The 24,800-nt window shown below is 36.3% G+C and overlaps 1 protein-coding gene across 13 annotated transcripts in view; it reads right to left on the bottom strand.

The window, feature by feature from the left end:
• The window catches only part of Dpp10 (Dipeptidyl peptidase 10), a 346,391-nt gene that overhangs the window by 37,791 nt on the left and 283,800 nt on the right, over positions 1 to 24,800 (bottom strand). For all 13 annotated transcript variants that reach the window (XR_010949406.1, XR_010949405.1, XR_010949412.1 and 10 more), the window contains one exon: positions 20,499 to 20,667. Coding sequence is in view for 1 of the 13 variants with exons in the window: in XM_067764960.1 (XP_067621061.1) it covers positions 20,499 to 20,667 (169 nt within the window). In the remaining 12 variants the exon portion in view is untranslated. The remainder of the gene's footprint in view (positions 1 to 20,498; positions 20,668 to 24,800) is intronic.

Below are 24,800 nucleotides of genomic sequence, written 5' to 3'. Positions count from 1 at the left end.
TTCAAGGTGTTTCTCTCGTGTAGCTCGGCAGCATAGCGCGACAAAAACATCCGTTAGAAAGCCTTCGGAACTACGCCTAGAACTTCTAGGAAAATGACGTCGGCGAAGGTACATATGAGTTCGAAGTCGCAGTCCTATATCTTCTGTGCTGGCATATGGTGTTCTGTTCGCACATCGGGAATTGTAGCTCTTAATCATCGGGAATTGTAGCTTGAAAAAACTGAATGCGCCCTTTGCCAGGAGAGTCATGAGTATCCTTAGACCATTAATAGCAACCGCGTGTCGCCTTTTTGACCGCTAAGGAGCCACAAATGATTTAAAGAAATTGTGTTCGCTACGATTATTAGGAGTTAACCCTAGGTGAAACTGCGCTTTGCACGAGATATGCAAACAAGGTGTGACCATTTTATGTATCTCTATTTCCTTTCAGCAGACGCAGCAGTACCAAATCCAAAGACCGGGGTTAGGTTCGCAGCCTCCCTGGAGTAAGTGAATGGGGGATAATACCTCCGCAAAAAACTACTCCTGAAAATTTTTGAACGATCTGCGAGTTTTTGGGGCTAAAACCCCGGATCTTTCGGAAATGGCCAAAACGTTGATTTCCTTAAATAAATACAAATAAAAGATTTCCTAAATATTATTTTTTTAAATAGAAAAATGAAGCTTTTTAGCGTAAGAACACCGGCGTACGCCGTCCCGTAGCCCACGCCGCCGCCACCGATAAAGTGATCGGCGTAAACATCTAATACACGAGACACATTAATATGCAACAAATGTCAATTAAGTAATAGTCAAGTTAGTATCTTCTATAAATGTTTGTAATGTCATATAACAATTGTGACTGACTACGTTAGTATTTAGATATGGGCACATACATATGTACGTATATATAAATTTGTGTGCATGTGCGTTTGTTTATATTTGCATATAAATGTATTTATGTATATAAGACAATCAGGTACACAGTTGTTCATATCTCTTTAATGTGTTTGCTGTGCATACAACTATAGCACAATACAAACATATAATAGCAAATATACATGCACACTAGGGTGAAACAAAAAAAAACAAAATCGCGGTTCATTTAACTTAAATGGTTCATAGAAAAACTTAATCCTAGACACCAGTAGAATACACCCCGCAGCGAATCACCGTAGTTCAGAGCTAGCGCAGAACTATGTCATTAAGAGATGGTACTATGTAATTCTAATTTTGTCCCCTCGCAGTACTTCTAACTGACACTTTTAACGCTTGGATGTCCTAGGAAGTGGCAATTGCCCCTTTTGCAGACGTTTTAAATGCCTTTTTAAATGGTTCATTCCTACGTGGTCTGAAATAGTCGCTGTGCCTTTGAGTAATTCATTTAAATTCATATAACTCAAACTTTAGACTGTTGGTACAAGTGTGGCTACCATCTGTCCCGCTCTGCATCTGATTGCCAACAGTTCGGAGGCAGCTATTAAACCCGTAATGCGATACTGGTGCCATGTGTGATTGTCTCTCATTTTCGCTGCAGGGTACATATATGTATACTAAATACAGTTTTCTAGTTAATGTATAAATATCTTTCCTGACGGTATGGCAGGATGCAAAATGTAAGGAAAGGAAAGCGAAGGAAAGGAAAGGATAGGAAAGGAAACCAAAGGAAAGGAAACGAAAAGAAGTTATGGATGTGTTATCAATGTGCTCAAAATTTGGTATCGATAACAAATTTTAAAGGTGGGCTATCGATTCTTTATTGAAGAGTTATCGATTTTTATCGGAAAAGTCTAGATTTATTTTCGAAAAGTTAGCGATTTTTTATCGCTTTATAATCATAAAGTTATGGAAAAGTTATCGATTTGTTATCAAAAAGTTATTAATTTGCTATCGAGAAACTGTCGCCATCAAAAAGTCGTCCAAAAATTATCGATTTGTTATAGAAAATATGTTGATTTGACATCGAAAAGCTATCGATTTGCTATAACTTTTCTATCGATAAATAATGTTTTATCTACAAGTTATTAGCTTTTTATCAAAAAGTTATCGAATTATCATCAATAATATGTTGATTTGACATCGAAAAGCTATCGATTTGTTATCAAAAAGTTACTGATTCGTCATCGAAAAGGTTTCGATTTATATCAACAAAAGATTATCCATCGATAAGTTATCTATATATACAACTTTATCGATTTGCTAACAAAAAGTGATCGGTTTGCTATAGTGATGTTACCAATTTGTTATCGGCGCGTTATCTATTTGTTAAAGACGACTCATCGGTTTGTTATGAAATAGAAAGCGATACCACTTCGAAGACCTGACAATAATAAGCCGATAACAAACCGATAACTCCATGATAATAATTCGCTATGGATAATAAGCCAATAATAAAACAATAACCTATTGGTTGTTTCTAGTAAAGTGTCGTTTATACACACCCCTAATGCAGACACAAAATAGTTACTTATACGCAGTGTATAACATTTCACATTTCTGATGCTACAAAATGCCATCACATCAAATAACAACTAGTATGCCTAAACAATTTTGTACGAAGTCGTGGGATTTTTATATTTCTATTTACATACATCCATACATTCAAATATATGTATGTATGTATTTGTTTGAATGTGAATCAGAGATCTGCTTTGAGTACTAATAAAATTAGTGCACTTAGTCATGAGCCAAAAAATTGTGTTTAAATGTGTATTTAGTCAAGTACAGACAAATACTATGAGTGATTCGCACATAAAATAGAAAATACATACGAGTGCCACGTAACACATATGTCTCCTACATATATAACATTGTTGAGTATAAGCTGATGTCATAGTTTCTTTAACTCAGTAGCACGTTGATTTCGTGTGTAATACACTGTATACTTCGTTTATCATCGGTTTTACTTTGGCGCTGTATTCAGTTTAGTTTCGTGTACATCGTTGTGTTGCTAGCGTCAGAAGACTGATATGACTTTACTCATTTTATTGCACTGTTAGTCTTACTTATTCCAATTCGTGTTTTCGTATAACACAGTTGACTTTCTTGCTCAATAAGACAATTGAGTACTGAACTGAATTTGCAAACGCACTAATACTCATTTTTTGGTTAGTCCACTAATAACCTTAAAAGATGAATAATTGCAGCTCACTGATGTGAATCTTAATTCATTGCGAGCATGCAGTGTCATTGAACAAATACCACAAAATGTTTACAAATTTGTTATGAGCACGTGCTTCAGGGTTTCATATAATTCGTTAAATAAACAAAGTTTAGAAATAAATCAAATGTGCAATCATTTCATATTTGTTTATTAGCACGTACAGTGATTTGTTAGTCTCATTATTAGACTTGTATGTACTTCTTAGATACAAAAATTCTTTCAACTCTATCATGTGGGACAATTTGCTCGAAACACTAAAATGAACCAGAGCTAGATGCATGCTTGATGCGATCGCATGAAGAGGTTGACGTTTATCTGAACCTAATCTCAACCGAACACAGTTATTTCCATAAATATCTCCAATTGAATTGACTGTTTTATGAAAATGTAGGAGGTCGTATTTCGCTAAACAGAGAAGACATTTGTGGATTTATCACATTAAGCACACTCTTCTCAGCAAAGTAGATGATGATTGCCCAGCCCATTAAAAGGTGATGAGATGATGTCGTTGGTATTGTTGTTGTAGCGATAATGTCGTAGAGCGCTTTAGTGCGCATCCGTTGCAAAGTAATCTTAAAGAAGGATTCAGTTCTTCTCCTTGGCTAAAAACATGTACATATTGCTGCAAATGCAAATTTTAAACTCGGAGTAATTTGTCTAATTTTCTTAGTGATGGGACATCAAACTTTTCAGAGTAATTCAAGACTGAAATAATTTTGCTGAACAAAAAATTATTGCCTGACTTAAATGATTGCAAGCATTGAACTGATAGCTTCCTTAGTGATTTCAGAAAGTTACAATCTAAAATAATCGACTAAAATCGAATTAATTGTACACACTTTCATTTGCAATAAATTCATAATCTGTGATTAAGATTGCAATCAAAAAAAAAAAAAAATCATTTTGACTGATACTGGAATCTTGTCGATTTTCGTTTATATTTTGTGTATTCATCATTTTTGTTTCCCACTCGGTCAAATCAGTGATAACTGAAAACGGTTATGTTGATTCATTGCAATCAAAATATTTTGCAAAATAAATGATTTCAAGCAAAATGCGGTGACGTTCATTGGTTGTAGCGAAAATGTGGTTACTCTTGATTGTAGATTTTAATATTAGTACAATCAATAGCTTGCAATCAATGACTTCAATCAGAGCATGATGACTAGTATAGTGATTATAAAATGATTTTACGTTGTAAATTTTTACAATCAATAAATCAATCAACTTTCATTTTAATCAAAGCGGATTTTTATGAAATGTGGCAATAGTCTAAAATAATGTACTCAGTATTATCTTAAAGCCGGGGGTTGGGAACAGTTACTTTTGAGTAATTTTTTAATCGATCTGTGACTCAATCACGACTGAAATGCAAGATAGGTTTGCATGCAATTTGGCACAGAGACAGACAATGGTGATAAAGGATCTACTGGGTAAATTTTTTTCGAAAAAGTGGGGAAGTGGGTCTACGCCATTTGGGAACAGGCGCTATTCGAATGATTTTAACAGTTTTAGCTTCGAGTATATTCGCCTTGACAGTGATATTAAGACTATGGGAAATAATAATAGAGGGATAAGAGTTTTCGAAAAGTTTGTGGGACCTCTTCACCACTTTGTCTCTAAAACAGTTTCTTCAAACTGCTAGTGACGTGCGTACTTGTCCTACACCAGTTATATTTGGTAACTGGGTCATACAGATAGATTTCTAAGCAATTTTGAAAAAGTTAGAGGTGGCGACATCTTCTTCGAAAAAATGCCACTCTTTCCTCCCTTCCTGAACTGCTTGTATAAATCGTCTTTACTCCTTATATATTCGACGGGGTATTCGGGCCACATAGATAGAGGTCTAGGAATTTTAGGAAAGTGAATAATTGCATCACTCCTTCCCTGAACGGTTTTTATAAATCCACATAGCACTGGGCCTATTTGAGTGAGTCCTATAATAATAGGTATGTAAGTTAAATTACTAAAGGTTATTTAGTTGAAAAAAAAAAATGTTTTTATTGGGAGCTATGGCTCCTTTATTACTCAATGTCAGAAATAGAACTAACTTTTACAAATATTATTTTCTTACAACTAACTTATTTTGTTGCCGCTCTACCGACTGCGCTGCTGTTGCCGCTTTGCGAATTCGCTGTCGATGCGCTTCCCACCGCTTGCTGCATTTCTGCTTATTTTCGTGATGTTATGACTTGGTTGAAATGTTGACGATGCATTTCTCACCGCTTGCTGCATTCTCAGTTATTTTCGTGGTGTTATGTTTCGTTATGGAATTTTGTTTACCAGCTTGTGCAACAAGTGTCTTCTTGCTTTACTATTTGGCGTGCGTCGTGCTAACAGCTCCCCCCCTGAAATTCAAACGTCCGCGTTTGAGGTGCTGGGTTTTTGAAATATTTGATTTAGCCCCTCTATTGCAGCCTCTGTCAGTTCGATGGGCTGCTGCTGGTTAACCTTTTTGAGGGGTAATCTTGACCTTGTAATGGATATAATAATGATTATAGCTACCAGTGCGATACTGATATTAGTGGCATAGTTGAAATGATTTGCAGATTTTGTGTATTCTATTAGTTTCGTGTTATTTAAGTTTATCTGCTTTAGCATTTTAAGGGACAACATTTCTTCGGTTGTATTTGATTCTGAAAATGGTTGAAGTACAGCGGGTAGGGGCTTGCTTGTGCGCTTTTCTGTATTGGAAAATTTTTTCCCGTTGATTATAATTGTAGCGTTGTTGTAGTGTATTATAAATGTGCCGTTAAGGGATGTAGTTTCTTCGTTTATTACGATTTCTCCTTTAAAGTCGTTCAAAAATAGGATGTCTGTTGAGAGTGCTTCAACTTCCGGTATGTGTTGACTGTTGGTCACTGTGCAGTTCGGCAAGCGGCTGTTTAGGAGATTACTTATACAATAGTCCCTACTTAAATCTAACAAATTATTTTTTGAACATATTTGAATTGAGTTGTATTGTTTACATTCTTTTTGTATGCCATAAAGGTTTATTTCACAGGTAAGTATTGATTCGAAATTTATTTTATTAATCTTATTGTTTTTCTTTATTGCTCTAATGTCTATTGTTTTACAAGTTTGTTCTTCTACCGTGGGTAAACTTATGATATAAATGATAATTTTGCCATTTGTTGCTATTTTAATTTGTGAAAATTCTAAAGCTTCATCCAAATTTATAAACGGAATATTATCTTTTTCGAAAATCTGTTTGGCAATGTCTACTTCTTCACTTGACATAATATATGAGTTTACTATATTGGCTTTCGCCCAATGAATAGCATATGCTATATTTATGATTTCTTCCTTTAAAATTTCTAATTTGTATTTCAGTTTCAAAAATGCTTCTATTTCCCTGATTTTGTCATTTTGCAATTCCTTGGTAATATTGTTTGTAATATTTGTAATTTCATTTACCTTTTTTATTGTTAGTTTGTTAATAATAACCTGATTTACACATCGTTTAATTAGTTGCGTATCCTACTTTTGTGTACTATTTGTCCCTTTTCGGTAATTACTGTACTATTTCGATCCTCCTTAACTATTTCCTTAGTATATGGCTTACTTAATTTAGTCCCTAACCTCCTGTTTTTCTTGACGTAAATGATTTGACCTGGTAAATATGATTTTACGTTATGTTTCTTTCTGTTGTGGTATTCTATGCCCTTTCTCTGCTTAAGTGCCAGTTTCTCTAAGTTACTTTGCCTACTTCTTTCTATATCTTCTGGAGTAAACGTAACGTTTCTACCGAAATATAAATCTACTGGCCTCTTTTTAGTCACAGAATGGATAGTATGATTGTATTCCGACACAGCTCTTTCTAGGAGCTCGTCAAAGTTCCTGTGTCCTCCATTCTCTTTGAGGCAACGCATTATTTCCACCAGAGTAGAATGGAACCTTTCTACTTGCCCGTTTGTCTGGCTTTTGTATGGTGGTGTTGTAAAAACTTCTATTCCCAACTCGTCCGTCATCATAAATTTAATTGAACTAGAATTCAATGAAGGTTCGTTGTCGATTACAATCAGTTTTGGCACTCCGAAATAGAAAATCAAGTCTCTTAAAGGACCTCTAACGTCTACTATTGCCCTGCTTGAAAGCTTCCTTGTTTGTGCGTATTTCGTAAATTTGTCCAGGGCAGTCATAATTACTTTACCTTCTGTTAAAAAAATGTCTATGTGGACCGTGTGTCCGGGATATGTGGGTAATGGCGTCTCGCCAATTTTGGGTTGGTTGGGACGGCGTTCGTATTTGTTTTCTTTGCAAGTTGTGCAATTAGTTACAATTCTTTTTATTTTGCTGAGCATTCCTGGGAAATAGCTTTTTTCCAGAATCTGTACTTTGTTTTCAACTGCATTTCTGTGTGCGCGTTTATGGATGTCTAAAATGGTGTTTTCCGGGTCCTGTTCGTTGGTGATGTCGTCAACTAATTTTTGGGTATAGCGTATCTTATAGTTACTAAAATGTAGTGGATAGATGTTTTGGATCATGCCCATTATCCTTTCATCTGTATTGATTCCGTTGATGACGGAGGGGTTAAGGTATCGTTTTAGGTGCGTAGTGAGAATTTGATTGTCATATTGGGGTTCTGTAATTATGTGACGATGGATTGTTGGAAATATTATTTTAAATTGATATGAAGATGTTTCGTCTTGCTTGAAAAATATTTGATTTTTAAAAACGTTTATTGGGGCCTCTGTACATGATATGAGGTTATGGCTTGAGCTCTCGTCACTGTGGATTGTGGGAGTGAGGGAATTTATTTGGGGAGGTATCCTTGATAAGGCGTCTGCGACCAAGTTGGAGTACCCTGGTTTATACTTCAGTTCGTAATTATATTCCTCCAGGATTGCTTTCCATCGTTTCATTTTGCTATTCGTATTCCTTGTACTTAAAGCGTATGTAAGCGGTTGGTGGTCGGTAAATATATTTACTTTTCTTGACCCGTACAAGTAGTTCCTTAAGGAGCTTAAGGACCATATAATGGCCAGCATCTCCTTCTCATTGGTTGCATAAGATTCTTCAGTTTTGTTGAGGGTTCTGGATATGTATGTTACGGGTTTTTTATTTTGTGATAGTACGGCGCCTATTGCGAAGTCGGATGCGTCCGTGGTCAGTTCGAAGTCCTTTTCAAAATTCGGATGGGACAGAACGATGTCCGGTGAAGTAAGGGTGTTTTTTATTTTGTCGAATGCATTTAATGCTTCCTGATCTAGGGTAATGAATTGCTTCCTTGATGCGTTTTTGGAAATATTTCCAAATTCGCCTCGCAGAATGGCCGTAAGTGGCTTGGCGATCTTGGCAAAGTCCTGAATAAATCTTCTATAATAGCCTGCCATGCCAAGGAACGAACGAAGTTCCTTAAGATTTTTAGGAGGAGGCATATTAACTATGGCTTCTACCTTTTTTGGTTTTGTTTTTATTCCTTCCGGGGTAACAACGTACCCCAGGAATTCTACTTCCTGTTTGGCAAACTCGCACTTGTCTAGCTGTATTTTCATGTTTGCACTCTCTAGGGTTCTGAACACTAATTCAATATTTTTTAAGTGTTCCTCTTCGTTTTTCCCAAATATTATTACATCATCGATGTAGACGTAACATCTTACACCGATATGTTGCCGGAGGATATCATCCAGTGCCCGTTGAAATGTGGAAGGGGCATTCTTAAGCCCAAATGGCAATCGGAGAAATTCGTACTTTCCGTTGTTTACGGAAAATGCCGTTTTCTCGATATCGGACTCACGAAGTGGAATCTGATGAAATCCGCTTTTAAGATCAACAACGGTAAATAGTGAATTATTTCCGAGGTTTGCAAGAACCTCATTTATTTCTGGTATAGGGTACTTATCGGGGATTGTAATTGAATTGAGCTTTCGATAGTCGATCACCATCCGGTATTTCTTTTTACCAGAGGCGTCCAACTTTTTGTCGACTATCCAGACTGGTGAGTTATAAGGGGATTTTGATCTCCTAATTATCTCGTTATCTAGGAGTTCCTCTATTTGCCTTTCTATTTCCTCTTTAAGCGCCATTGGATAAGGATAAGGCTTGGAATATACGGGTGTGTCGCTGGTAGTGCGGATTTCGCCCTTTACTAAAGTAGTATATGTTAGTTTTTCGTCGGGATCCGAGAACAGATTGGGACATTTCCAAATTATGCCATTAATTTTTGATTGAATTTCGGCAGAAAGATGTGGTATTTTTATTCCTACATTATTCACTTCTTGTGACACCCTTTGTTTTAGAGGGATAACTATATTTTCGAAAATTGTCATCATATTTTTATCAGTGTGGATTGTTGCTTGCAGTTGTTTGAGCGTGTCGTTACCTATTATTCCGTGAAAGGAGTTTAATGTTGGTAAAATGAAAAATTTAATTTTGCCTACGCCGTGTCGAAAAATATCCACGTACGTGTGGTGAGTGATCTCTATGTCTCCTGCGACAGAGTTAACTTTAAAAGTATGCTCATTAGGAATTGGATTTCTTATCCTCGAGGATTGTATGTAATTTTTATTCGAGCCGGTATCTATTAGAAAGTCTAGTCCATCTCCGCTCCTAGCAATGAACTCGTAATAGGGGAGTGAAGATGGAGTTAGTCTAAAAAATGAATAGTATCTAGTTCGGTGCAATCCTGCCCGTTCAGGGCCGGATTATTGTTTGTGATTAAATAAAGGTTACTTTTTGGTATGTGGTCTGGTTGATTTTCATTTCCATAATTAGTTAGGACGGGATTATCCTCGTAGATTTGGTGAGGATCTACCTGATCGTAGTATTCATCCGGTTTAGTGTAGTCCGTATTGGCGTAAAAAGTTCTTTGCATTTTATTTGGTGCGTGAGGATGTTGGGTAGAAAGGGGACGCTTCTGCGCGAAGTTGTTTTGGTTATTCTGCGGCCGGTTTTGATAGTTGACCTGCCTGGAATGTATGGACTGGTCTACGTCCATTGGTACTGGTGGTTTTGGTGGTAGATTATTTCTGTTATTATTGGAGTAATTATTTTGATTGTTGTATCCTGTTGGGTTCGAACGGAAATTTGGGTTATACTGGGGATAATTGGTTTGGCCGTAGTATCCCGTGCGGAATCCTTGGTCATATCCGGGGTAATTGTAGTTGCTAGGACGATTTGTCTGTGGAATGAATGGATTATTTGGGTACCTATTTGGTTGTCGATTAAACTGTTGCAACCTCGGTGCAAACCTAGGTTTTGGTGCTAAGGAATAAGTCAGCTCGGGATAGAAGGGTCTGTTATTGTTATAATTTGTGGTATTTCGTGGTAGTCGTGGCGGTCCATTGATAATTGATCTATTCACAGTGTTCGCGTGGTTCATTCGGAAGGACATGTTATCAAGTTTTTGACACAGGTGCAATGCCTGTGGCAGGGTGGTTGGTTCACGGATACTGAGGAGACGGGGTAGGTCTCCATTAAGTCCGCGAATAAACGTATCCAGAGCTTTCTCTCTGTAGGAGTTTGTCATGGCTCTGATGGACTCTTCGCCCAAGACGAGACAGGAAATTTTGTCAAGGATTAGTGAAAGATGTTGATAGACCTTCTGATAGAAGGTAGAAATATCATCGTGGCGCTGGGCCAGTGTGGTCATTTGGTATTCTAAAGTACCAATATCTCTCTTGTCGGAATAGTGCATCATAAGGCACTTTCTAATATGCGTCCAATCTAGTGGAGTACTATAGGATTCGAGAGCCGTGTCGGCATCGCCGACAATTTTGTGTCTGATTGTATGTAGTATGGCGAAATATTTAGGTGTGTCTTTCAAAGATTCATATGCTTTTAATATTCTGTCGACACTTTTTCTCCAGGAGCTAAATTCTCCTGGTCGTCCTGAGAATTCTCTCAGGCATTTTACCATATCTGGTACCCTATCTAGATCGTTTATATTTTGCGCATTTAATGTAACACTATGGTCTGGTGGCAAATCATTAGGGGAAGTCCTATTCATTCTATCTAAGGCTTCTATAGCTGCTGATTCTAATTCCGTCGTATTAGAGACGGGAAGATTTCCCTGACGGGTATTTCCGTATTCCAACCTAAGTTGGTTCAATTGATCAACGAGTTCCTCCGCGGATCCTGGCATTTTCCTAAAGATTTTTTTTTTTTTTTTTTTTTTTTTATATTTGATTGCTAATTTCTTTTAGTTCTTCTTTTATTTCACAAGGCACAACTCTGTTTACTTTTCACAATGATTTCTGTATAATATTTTCTTTAGATTTTATGGATTTGTTTCCTAATTTCTAGTTAATTTTTCTTTCACAAAAAGCAATTAAATTTACTTTTCACAATAATTCCCTTTTCTTTTTTGTTTCACAAGCGCAACTCAATTTACTTTCTCGCAATGATTTCTGTGTAGATTTTTATCTTTGATTTTATGGATTTGTATGCTAATTTCTCTTTTAATTTTTCTTTTCTTTCACAAAGAACAATTAGATCTACTTTTCATAATAATTTCTTTTTCTCTTTTTTCTTCAATTGTTATTATTATTTTTGTTTTCAATTATTTACTTATTGCTATTTAATCTTACGCTAGTATCATGTCCAACGCTGGATGTGGGGTTTTCGCCGCTTCGGTGTTCGTCCTTTTCCCTCCTGGTACTTGGGTACCTCGGTCGTACTGCTTATTCCACTTCCCGGTGCCGCTGTAGACGCGTGGCCTTACTTGTTATTTTTCAGGCACTTTTAACGTTTTTTTTTTTTTTTATATACGTCACTCGCGTGGCCTTACTTTTTGATTTTCAGGCACTACTACTTTCCGACACTCGCGCTGGTCCCTGCTCGGGCGCCAGTTAAATTACTAAAGGTTATTTAGTTGAAAAAAAAAATGTTTTTATTGGGAGCTATGGCTCCTTTATTACTCAATGTCAGAAATAGAACTAACTTTTACAAATATTATTTTCTTACAACTAACTTATTTTGTTGCCGCTCTACCGACTGCGCTGCTGTTGCCGCTTTGCGAATTCGCTGACGATGCGCTTCCCACCGCTTGCTGCATTTCTGCTTATTTTCGTGATGTTATGACTTGGTTGAAATGTTGACGATGCATTTCTCACCGCTTGCTGCATTCTTAGTTATTTTCGTGGTGTTATGTTTCGTTATGGAATTTTGTTTACCAGCTTGTGCAACAAGTGTCTTCTTGCTTTACTATTTGGCGTGCGTCGTGCTAACATGTATATGGGTCATCTAATCCGTGGTCCAGAAATTTTGAAGAAGAACAACCCTCCCCCTCTCTCACTTTAGTGAAATGTTTTTATAAACGGTCATAGCTCTGGGCCTATCAAGGCTCAATAATTTTGGGGAAGGAAATAGTGCCACCCATCCCTGAATCCCTTTTATCAATAGTCAAAGCTTTAGATAAGTGCACAATAAAACTCCGTCTCTGTACTGTTTTTATAAAACTTCACAGCTTTGGATCTGAATGATTAAGACTGTTGCTATTTGGAGTATGGCCGGCATAAGTCCGGGTCTAGGAATTTTAGATAAGTGAGCATGGGCTCTTCCCTACCTTGAACGGTGCTTTTTTGCTCACTGAAAAAAAAACTCAATACGGGAACCATTTCGTAAAACTTATTGGATTGTTTTTGAAATCATATCGCGGCCAAATGGGGACTATTGCGGGATTATTTTAAGAATTGCAGGCTGTGCTTGGCATAATTTCTCTAGATGATTTCAGGGTTATTTCAAGTTTCTTTTAGAAATACTTAATAATTTTATAGGATTTGCGTTCGCCATCTTTTCGCGATTGTTTTTTTTTTTTTTGATCACTTTCTTAGTTGTTATAACGCAATCATTTTGAGAATATTTCTTGACCATTTGGGCTTTATCTCCGAATAACTTCGGTGTTGTTTTCTAGATTATTGTGACACTATCTTGTACAGTTTCGGGATTGTATTTGGAATACTGTTGCAGCCATTTCGAATTTGTTTAAGAATAAAGTCGGAACTATTTTAGGATTGTTTTGAAAATAATCTCTGTATTGTTCTTTCGAAAATTTGAAAACCTTTTTGGAAATATTTCTGCTATCGGCTGACCCACATAGATCCACAGCTAGACAGTATAACCTTGAATACTATTAGCTATTTGTATGCCAAATTTCATCTAATTTTATTACACGTTCCGGCGCAACTGAGTCATGAAAGCCGAAATCCATACATCACGACCTACAGGCATCCAATCTTTGACATGAATAATATATATTTCTTAGATTAGTGGCCGCTTCCCCTGCTCAAGCGGAGGCTCACTTAAGCTATTTTGGTCCGTTGTAATACCAAGGAGCCCTTGTTCCCCTTCTGTAGAAAGTGGTTCATACGCCCATTAAGCTAAAACCAGTGAGTTTGCTAAATGTAGCGCGCAAGTTCGTTTATATTTGCGAATTCTAGCTCCGCAATGCACTCAGGGCGGGACAATGGCATAGAAAGTGCTCAACGGTTTCTATCTCTTTCTCGTCCTTCCAGGTGCGGGAGAAGTCATTTGTTTGCAGGCCCATGGGTGCTTATAAGACAGTGACCTATTAGAATACCCACTGATGTGCTAATGGAGCGGCGATTCCGACGTATGACCGATTGCGATATGTTTTCATCCAGCTTGGGCCAGATTTGCTTGCACACCCTATATGTTGGTGTCGGCTCATCTCGCATTAGCTTGTTCCGTGCACTGAGATCGCATCCTGTGCTTGTAAGTATTTAGAGTAGGACTCACCCAGCCTGCAGAGGTGATTGTTTGCAAGCTGGTGCCTTCCCATCATCAGCGCAGTTTCCCGAGATGTTACTGTGGCGTGGGACCCATATTTTAATGCTTAGGTTGCACTTATTAGCTTGTTCAGCGCTTCCCTGCACTTTAACGCCGTGATGATGTATCAGGGATTTTATGGCAGCTTGTCTGTCGGAAAAATGGAAACAGAGTTCGGCACCGGCATGTTAATTAGATAGAGAGCAACTGCCTTGAAAAAAACTGCAGTGGTCGGGTTAGCTTTTATTTATATTGAGCTTCCTTGTGAATATTCCACTGCCAACTCTGTTGTTCAGCTTAGAGCTGCCCGTGAAGATGGAGATTTCTTGCTTTAATAGATTTTCGTCTATCCAATTTTGGAGTATGAGGCAGCTTTTGAGATAACTGCAGCATAATTTTGGGACTGTTTTAGGGATCACTTTTGGAAGATTTCGGAATTATTGCTAGACTTTCTTTGGATCATCTTGGACTCCTCCAAGGCTATGCGGTATCATGTCAAAACAGCCGAAAGCAATTTCCTTCGAGACTGGAAATATTTCCTGAGCATTTCGCTACTGTCTATGGCATCGTTTCGGAACTAATTCGATTTAAAAATTTGTCTACTAACCAAGTAACTGGCTTTTACATTGTGTATAAATTAAATACTATTTTGTATTCGATGTGAATTAATTTGCTTTGGAAAACGTGTTGCGGAAAGTATTTAACAGCCAACTTGAGCAATTAAAGTGCAAAATGACTTTTCAATTATATTTATGGTTGTATGAAAGCAGCAAAGGCCTAGTGTAAGCTTCTAAGCGAAGAAATATTGATTGTGTGTTTATATGCGAAGAGTATTTGATATTTAAGCACGTTTGGGTGTAAATAACTGTACATAGTAGGTATAAGTATGTAACTATGAAATTGTGTTGGTATAAGCATTAATCTCAATTTCGAACGCTTTCATATTTTATGGATTTCTTGATTTAGTGTTTTAATTACAATGAATGTGCAAAAATGAAATTCCTTTATATACAATATTTGCTATATCACATCTTATGTTGTGGAAAGTCCATATAAAACATGTGCTTATAGGTATGCAATATTCATCTTTCCGTAATATCATACTGCAGCTAAATAAATTTGCCGTTTTGTTAGAAATTTTATTACCTTAAAGCAAATAAGTTCTTCTTTAAATGTCGAAATTGGTCGGAAGCAGTCCCTGCAACAGTTTAAACGAGGTAGATGTAGATGTGTAAAATTAACGACATCGTTATGATATGAGCATAATTCCTTTTACTTCTTTTATACTAGGTAGGTTTCCTGTTTTTTTGCAAATTTCAGTTCAAAATTAGGGAATATTACAATCGATTTTTACGTAGCTTGCCAAGAAACTAGAGCCTTAAAACTTTAAATATTGTAACGAATTTTGAGAAATTCTAATTATTTTGCAGCTTCTGTTAACGTTCGAATCTCTGAACTGTCGAATAAAAAAAACTCAAAAATTCAGTATAACAAAAAGGTTCTTTATTTAGACTACTTTGGAAGTAGTACTTCACAATTATCGCGTACTTCACCACAGCGTGTTAAAATCAAACTGATTCATTATTTCTCTTAAGGTCTGGAACATGCCTCCTGGCACAGTTGTATCTCATACTTGGTTATTTAGCTATATGCGTGTGTGTGTGTGTGAGTAACAGCTTCTGCTCTTAGCTGATTATAACGTGATGTGTGATTGTTTCTCTTTCTGCTTCGCTCTTATCTGCTGACTACATACTATGTGTATGTGAAATAATCTCTTCGCTTCGAGCTGCTGGTTATGTGTGTGGAATATTCTTCGTTGCCTTCTATGTATGTGTGTGTGGCTGCTTGTTTTGATGTATACATGTACATAAGTGTGGCTGCTTGCTTTTTTGTTGTTGCCCATTTATTTAGTAGCAGCATAGTGATGTATGGAACTGCTAATATTCGCCACAATATATTTCAGAAATCGAGGGCAATGCAACATGAGAAAAAAACTTTCGCTAGGTGATGCTGTGATCGTGATAATTAAAATAATGGTCCTAATCTTTAAATATTGATTTCGGGTTTTAAGTAATCTCCCGATAACCTAGAGAGTTAAAACAGATTATGTGGAATCTTGTGATAGATTTTTGTGTATTTTCAAATTGAGCTACAAACAGATATTTTAACAAAAGGAGAACTAATTTCCGCTAGGTGGCGCACGGGTCGAAAATTTAGTAAATTAAGATGAGTTATGGATTATTGAGATTGGTTTTAAGTACCATCCCGGCGAGCTAAGAGCTGTGGTTCAAAGTTGACAGTTTACCCAATGTGACAAAAAGTGTCGCTAGATGTCGCACGGATATGTGAGATTTTTCATGGTGCTACAAAGTAAAGTTACCTCATACGAGTTCCATAACAAAGGGGAGTATTTTGGGATACATTTTTAAGAAACTTGCCAATGAGCTACAAAAGGTAACATCACACATAGATCTGGGGACTTAGTCAATGCAACAAAAGCGGAATATAATTCCGCTAGGTGGCGCACGGGTCCAGATAAAAAAATTGTACGAGATTTAGAGTCTTTGACTGATTTTTATATAAGAAAAATGTATCTCTCAATATATGTATCGAATTTTGAGTGATCCTGCCATCAGCCGCAAAAGTTCGTAGGTTGCTGTTGTTGTCACTCGCTGCTAATGTGAGTAACTGTTGAAAAGTTTGTACTGAAAAGGTTTTCTCTGTCAGAACTGTAGCTTGGTCTGAGTTTTACTATCTCGTTCTCCGGTGTTTTTAATATAACAAAGGCTCTCAGATAACAGTTCCCATTTGTGTTGTCTATCCTTATGATGATTTACAGCTGATTTTATGTGACAAAAGAGGTGAAAGCAGCAATTTTTTCAATTCATTTTGCAGAACGCCAGGTGTAAGAACTTAAGAGTATAACATGAGGGTAACATTTATACCAGAATAGAAAACGCCATAAGACTGACTGAGAATGCAAAAATAACGTACTCTGACAAAAATAAAAGCATTCGCTATTTTCATCCCCAATATGCATGTGTGCATGTAAATATGTATCATAGGCAATTAGATATTAATTAAGATATGAAACTACATAAAAGCTAACTAAGTTTTGCCGTCACCGTTATTGGGCAATACTTTAATTGAATCTTAATTATCTTTACTCGCTCAACCATGATTTCATATTAGTAGGAATATAAAATTAAGCCATTTCCAACTGTAGTGTACTTACTTATTTATATACGGTACATACAAACAAACACACTTACGTACATATAGATCCAAGCATATTGGGTTTCTCCTACATACTTAGATGCACGTGCCATAATGTGAGAATTATGTGAGTCAATTAGGTTTAGATTAAAACTTATAACTATTATTGTTTGGACCTTTTTGCACAGAAAATGGTAGGTTGTCAGGGGTGGAAAGTAGAAGCTTCAAGTCGAACGCTTTCATATTACTATAAGAGCTGTTGGTGTTGTTGTTTTCATTGTAGCGATAAATACATTCACCGAAGGTTTTGTGATAACAAGCACCATAAAGGTATACGACCGACAATCTGGGGTACGATTCTATATGACCCTGACATTGAACCTCTAGGCCTTCCCGCCCTTCACAACCAAGTTCCTTGAATAATTTGAGGTCGCCAGAGCCTCAGCTGCTAAAGAAAAAGGATTCGCCACGGGTAGGTGATGTTAACAATTGGGTTGGAGACGCTTTGAACTGCGGTAGCATCCCTTCGAAAGGGTTGCGCTACACAACGCCATGAATGAATTTGGTAGTTTAGTCGCCTCTTATGACAGGCATACCTGCCGCGAATATATTCTAAGCCGCCTTACCCGCTGGGAGAGCTCAACGAAAATACTTAAGTATTTGACTTGAAAATAACTTTAAAAATTTAAAAGTTATCAGGATTGTTTTAAGAACCATGAGAAAAGTTCTTAACTATCCTTATTTTTTCCCTTTTACAAACCTGGGTTACTGTCATGAAGTTGGCTAATGTTTGTGCGCAAACGGGTTTCGATAGACCTTTATGAAAACACCATCATTATTTGCCGCTTAAGCGCCTAAGCAGTTTTGACCGTTTTGCAAGAAGCCGGGTCACTTGTCCCTGTTTTGCGGTAATTAAGGTCAATTGGGAACGCCAAGGTAGATGAAGTCTTCGTGCACCTGCCTCTCCCAACTCATTGAAGGTCTCCCCCTTACTCTTCTTCCAAACTGCAGTGTCGCTTGAAATACTTTCTCGGCAGGATCGTCCTCGTCCATTTACACAACATGACCTAGCCAGCGAAGCCTTTGGATTTTTATTAGCTGCGCCATGTTCATATCTGCTTAAAGCTCACACAGCTCATCTTTATACCTACTTCAAAAATCGCTGTCGGTATCACGCACACGACCATACATTTTACGGGGAACTTCTCTCGAGTACTCCAAGAACCATCTCATCTTATATCGAGATGTTGAGACGATTTTACTTTTCAATTGTTCAATTATCCACCCAGTTCAAAGCAGCGTTATTCTCATTTGGTTTCTGCGCTGATACTATGTTCGCTGTTAATGCTGGTTTTCAGATAGACGAAGTCCTTTACAGTCGCGGATTTATATTCTTCAGCAGTGATGACAGCAAGTACTTCGTCTTGTCCTTATTTACGGCAAGATCCACTTGTCGTCTAATCCAGAAAGGCGGAGTCCCCACCAGCTTTGTTAAGGCCACTAATATAAATGTCATCAGCATACACCAGCAATTGTACGCACTTATAATAGATTGTGCTATTATGGTTTAGTTCTTCTACTAGAATTATATTCTCTAGCATTCCATTGAAAAAATCGCACGAAAGGAAGTCGCCTTGTCTGAAGCCTCGAATAGCTTGGCGAGGTCCTTACCTATTTCCCCCTTCTTACGGAGCTGTTGGTGCTGCTCAATGTCATGTGACAGTGCCTTATTAACTTTGCAGGGAACTTTTACGGTATAACCAAGATTTTAAAATAGTTTCCTTTAATTTCTTCTTCAGCGCATGATGTTCCCGGGGCATTGAGGTACTAGAACGCCCCTTTCTATTCTGTGGCCTTAGCATTTCAATTACTGTGGCTGCGTAAAGAAAAAATCGAAGTTAAGTATTGAATTTGTGGTAAAATAATGACTAAGCCGCCAAATAAGATCACTCAGGCTTATGAGCAAGCGTCTCGCAGTAACAGACATCAAGCACCTATGTATATGTGTTTAATGTGAGCCATGTATATGTGTTTAAAATAATGAATCATAGGCAGTGACAGTTATAGTACTATCTACCACTCAACCGGTAAAAATGTGTTCAAAGGGCCTGCAAGGAGCGGCAAGATTCATTTCCTAGGACATCGCAGTGATAAAGGAGTCAGTTAAAAGCGCTGCGGGGGGATACAGTTATAACGGCCGTCTATTCGGAACTAGTGTCTAAGCCGGGTGGCTGCTACTATCAACTCTGATTTCGACCCGACGGCACGTATGTGTAGGGGAAATATCCTTTGACATCACCATCCCTTCCTATTAGATAAACTGGGCGACCCCCTTAAGACTAGCTCACTCCACGGTAGGAGTGAATGCCCTTAGCTGCGGAAAGGAGAGTGCCGTCGCTCCACGCCTTTCATGGAAAATGGGGCGGATACCTTCAGACTTTTTAACAGCCTGTCAACCCATTTGAGGTGAGGAGGCTTCATTGTCCTAATAACTCCACGACTCTTTTCTTCTCAGCTCTAGATCGGGACTACATTTAGGGAGCGCAGTACGCAGTTGCAGATGACGACTACGGCGAACGAGTTAGGTGCTCGCTAGTTAAGTGCTACCTCTATATGATAAGAGTGGAATGAGGTAAATGGTCCATCTTTGCAGCTACGGTATCATCACCGATACTTTCATTCCTCCGTCTCCAGTTCTGGTATGCTCACCGGCTGTTGGGCGCCCCGTTCACAACTGGTGCCGTCTGCTATTATGCCGCCACACAGCTGTTGCCGTCTCGATTCTCCCCGTTGTGTACTACGCTGGAGGCTCTCTTGTGCGGCCGCTCCCGAAATTGTTTGTCGTCAGAGTCATTTTCGACAACGATCGCCCTCAACTATTCCTTCCGATACGGGAAACTGATGGTCTTCTAACACCTCAAAAATAATGAATATTCCATTTTAGCACATAAATACTGTGTTTTTATTCGACGCGGATTTGTGGACCCTCTAATTGACCATGGATGGCATGAGTGCTTCGTCACCCTACTACAAAACGCGTCTAGTAACCTCAATATCTTCCGTAACTAGCTGGATGTATTGAAGAGTATAGAGGTCACCACTATTTCATGCGGATGATTACAATGGCAGCCTTTACCCATACATTAAGTTTCCAGAATATCTTCTCCAAGTAATGTCACATACTAACTACTTGGCTCTAAATTCCACAAAAATTCCTTACCTAACTGCAAGTTTGCATATATCTAGATTGAAGAGCACTCAAATTCTAGTTAATGACCATCTTCAATTTATTTTGCAATCTTTACTTCCTCTTTCAATTACCCACTCCGCACTCCCACATCAATATCTACTTATCATCTGCTATTCAAGTCAGTTTCATGTACATTTGGGTAAACACATTTCGACTTACCTTAACGATAGGATCTCCGGATATAGATACGCATTTGGATTGCCACCGCTTGTCGTGCCATACCAAGCAAAATGTTGCTCCTGCACCAAAGAATCATTGAATGCACCATAAAGCATTAAATGTCCATTCTCTGATACCCAAATCGCATTATTCGAATGTAAGATTTCCTCTAAAAAAAGTAGTCAAGATGCGCATATTTTTGGAATTTCAATTACGATTCATAAGCGAATCAGTACGTATTTTGGGGCACATGCGTTGTGAATGCCAAGTAGCGCCAACAAGCAATAGTCATCAAGTCAGCAGGTGGATAGCGTTAGATAAATTGAAAATCAAAGAGAGAGAGAGAGAGTAAAAACAAAAAAGAAACGGAAATTCAATTTACGATTTAAGTAATTTTATCGAATGCACAATCATAGAATGAATTGAAATGAATCAATAATTGAAAGTGATAACGAATTGTGTAGTTATATATTTAGATGCACTCAACTTCACACTTCACCGCAGGAATGTTATTTGTTCTACATACACGTTTATATTAGGGTGTCCGCTATTACACCAGCTGATTTTTTTACTCGCGGATTTTTTTATTTGCGTGGTATAGTCATCATGTTTTTTTTTGTGTTTTATAATTTTAGATCAGGCAGACAAGTAATTTTTGTGTAAATTTTAAATTTAAATTTTTTTATTTTTTCATGTTGTACTTTTTTTTTGAAATTTATGTAAATTTTCGTGATATAATTTTTTTTATTTTTTATATTTATTTTTTTCTTGTTTTGTAACTCTGACATTTTTTTTAAATGGTTTGAACTCAAATTACAGTTTGCTAGTCTTAAACCTTATTATATTTTCAACCTTCTTAAGATTTATTTACTTTGGTAAAATTTTAAAAATTTTCACGGTTCGCAGTTTTTTTGCCCACGTTTTACGTTATTTTGCCTAATTTTGATTTTTTTTTTATAAAAATATATTTTTCTTAGCTTTGAAACTTTTCAACCTTATTTTTCTTGCCATTAAAATTTTTTTATTAGCATGGCTAATTTTTTTTTTTTGTTTTAGGTGTATACAATTTTTTTACATTTCTCTTTACCATAAAATATTTTTAACTTGCATTGTTTTTCAACGATTTTCTGTTATACAATGGTTTTTGTTATTGATATTAGAGAAAAATTGTAAGTTTATAAACGGCAATGGTTACTAGGATATGTTTATGAATTTCACTTCTTCATCAACTAGCCTTTCGGGAGCTGAGCATTGAACTCGAATCTCCAACATTCATATCAGTGCAAAGGCAGATGCCTTTAGCTGCTCAGCCATATGAATGTCCCGTTGTTCGCTGTACAATTGTTCTCTAAGGCTAATTCTATGATCGAGCGTAATCGCATCGCGCGATGCGACGAAAATCGCTGTTAGTGATCAATTATATTAGTGCATATGGAGATGCTTATGACAAACCGATTTAGCGTAAAGCGAATTGGGCGATTACAAGCGACTAAAGCGACGAAAATTTGCAACCAAAATATTTTGATTTAATTGAGCGTAATTAGCGAAACAATATGGATGTTTTTATTGAAAAGTTACGTGACAAGCAGTGTTTGTGGAATTTGCGTCTTGCAGTTTACCACAATCGCGATTGGATGCACTTGATATTTTTTTTCTTATGTACAGTTCTTAAATATTTTTTTCGTAACACATAGCTATTTTCTAATAATAAAATTTTACGAGTTAATGTAGGAATGTTGCTTTCTCTACAATGCCACAACGTGAATAAAAATATGTTGAGTTATATTGTTGAGCATTCCATCGCTTGCGATTTCGCACTACTATAAACACTAAAATGAAACAAGCGATGGAGCGTTTCTCGTCGCTTCGCGCGATGCGATTACGCTCGATCATAAACTTAGCCTTAGAGAACAATTGTACAGCGAACAACGGGACATTCATATGGCTGAGCAGCTAAAAGCATCTGCCTTTCCACTGATATGAATGTTGGAGATTCGAGTTCAATGCTCAGCTCCCGAAAAGCTAGCTGATGAAGAAGTGAAATTCAGAGACATGTCCTAGTAACCATCGTCTTTTGTAAACTTACAATTTTTCTCTAAAATCAATAACAAAAACCATTGTATAAAGCAATATGAGCAAAGCTAAGTAATTAAATACATATGATTTTCTGTTATACTTTTTCAATTTTAATTATTAATTTAACCAAAACCCAACTAAAAGTAACGACTGTGCCATCTTCAGTGTATCTTTTCTTTTGTTAGCAATTTTTTTTATTCTACTTTTTTAGGCTTTTGTTTACTTTGTTGAACATTTTCAAGCTTTAGTATTTCGAATATAAATATTTGTTTGTATGTTTATTTTTATAAGTATTAAATATTTTTGACTTTCTCCAGCCTTAAGAGCTGTAAATTGTTTATTCTCTTTTATTTTTTCATAACCAACATTTTTTGAGAAGTTTTAAATTTTTTTAAATTATCTTAGTGTCCATTGAATTAAAGAGTTTTTATATTATTTTGAACCTTCTTATTTCAAAATAATTTTTTTATTGAAATTTTTTGGTTTTTTTCAAATTTTTAATTTTCAAAGTTTTAAAGTTTTCGGGTTACATAAGTTTTATATTTTTTTTAAGTCAAAACTTGTGTTCTTTTTTTTAGATTTCTTTCCGTTTTTTGAATTTTTCTCAACTTAATTTATAGTGTCTAGTTGATTCTAGTTAATTATAAATTTTTTTTTTAATTTAAAGTTTTTTAGTTTTGTGTTAGAACTTTTGCTTTAAGCCCCTTAAGGCTATGATTTCTTTTAAATGTTTCAATAATAAATATTTTTTTTAGTTCATTTAATTTTTAGTGTTGAAACTGTTGATTTAAAAGTTTAAATTAGTATATTTTTTTAAATTTTTATAAAAATCTTGTTAATATCATTTGGTTGTCTGATTTTTTTTTTTTGATTGAAATGTTTTTAGTGTTTTATTCTTTTTTTATTTTTTTATTTTTCACTACGTTTTGGTTTTTAAATTTTGTTTGAATCGACTCATTTAAGTTGTTTGATAGGTAGGTAGGTTTTGAAGAGGTGCCCTGACTCTTTTTTTAATTGTTTATATTTTAATGTTATGAAAATACTTTTCTTAAATTTTGCAAATTTTTAGTCTCCTAGTTTCTATTCAGCAAATTTCAGCAGTTTTTTTTGTTAATTTTGAAAGTTAAGAAGCTTTTAAGATTCATAAATTTTGTATTTTTTACGTTTAAACTTATTTAATTTTTTTTTTGTAATTTCCTCCTTATATTCTTTTTGGTTGTTTTCTTATGCTTTTGGTTATTATATATATATTTTTTATTTCTAGCTTGCTTTAAAAATTGTTTTTCGATATCATTTTTAAAATTTTCGCCTTTTAATTTTTTCGTTATCTTAAAGTTTCATATTTTTCAGATTTTTGAAAGATTAAAAACGAAATAAAATTTTAGTGCTTTGAATCCATTTCTTTTTACTTTTTCCAGCTTTGTCTTTCAAAGTTTTGTGTCAATAATTTTTTTGTTTGATTTGTTTCGTGGGTTATAAGGTTATGAATTTCTTAAATTTTTTCAGCAAAAGTTTTTTACTTTTTAAAGTTTTTTCAAAGTTTATGTAATCTTAAAACTTCATATTGTAACGAATTTACTTGCAATTTCCCTTATTTGCAATCCTCTACCAAGGTTCGAATCACTAAACTGTTGAATAAATAACGCCAATATTGAATAATGGAAAAATGGCATTTATTAAAGTACTTCACAATAACACTTATGCTTTGTAACTAGCTTGCTTAATAACCATACTGACTGATAGCTTAAATGAAACTGATTCTCGCCTCTAGGCTTTTCTAATTCCAGAACTTATTAGTTAGTTATAAATTTCTCAGCTACAACTACAGATGTATAATTTGTATAGCTTCTCTCATACCCCATGCGCTTGTATGTGTGAGCGACACTTCACAATTATAATTGCATACCTTTAGGAGCATCTCAGATAAGATATCTGCATGTCTTTGTGCATCTTTTTTCCGCTGCGTGTACATACATAGGTGTAGACAAAATGATTAAATTATTAATGTGCATTCACGTCACTGCTTAGCATCGGCATAGAGATGGCAGTACCCCTTAGTGTTGCTAACATTCGTAACACTGCCCTCCACCTAAGTCTGAACGTCCCCATCAGACAAATCTCTCGATCTAAACGCTGCCAGCCTTTCCAAATGGACCACTTTCATTTTGGTTCGTGGTTTCTCAATTTTTTGTATGCGGTAGATGGTGTCACTGATCTTCTTCACAA

This window comes from Eurosta solidaginis, chromosome 2 (genome assembly GCF_040869045.1).
Source record: "Eurosta solidaginis isolate ZX-2024a chromosome 2, ASM4086904v1, whole genome shotgun sequence".
NCBI lineage: Eukaryota > Metazoa > Arthropoda > Insecta > Diptera > Tephritidae > Eurosta > Eurosta solidaginis.
This window is presented reverse-complemented; position numbering and strand designations above follow the sequence as displayed.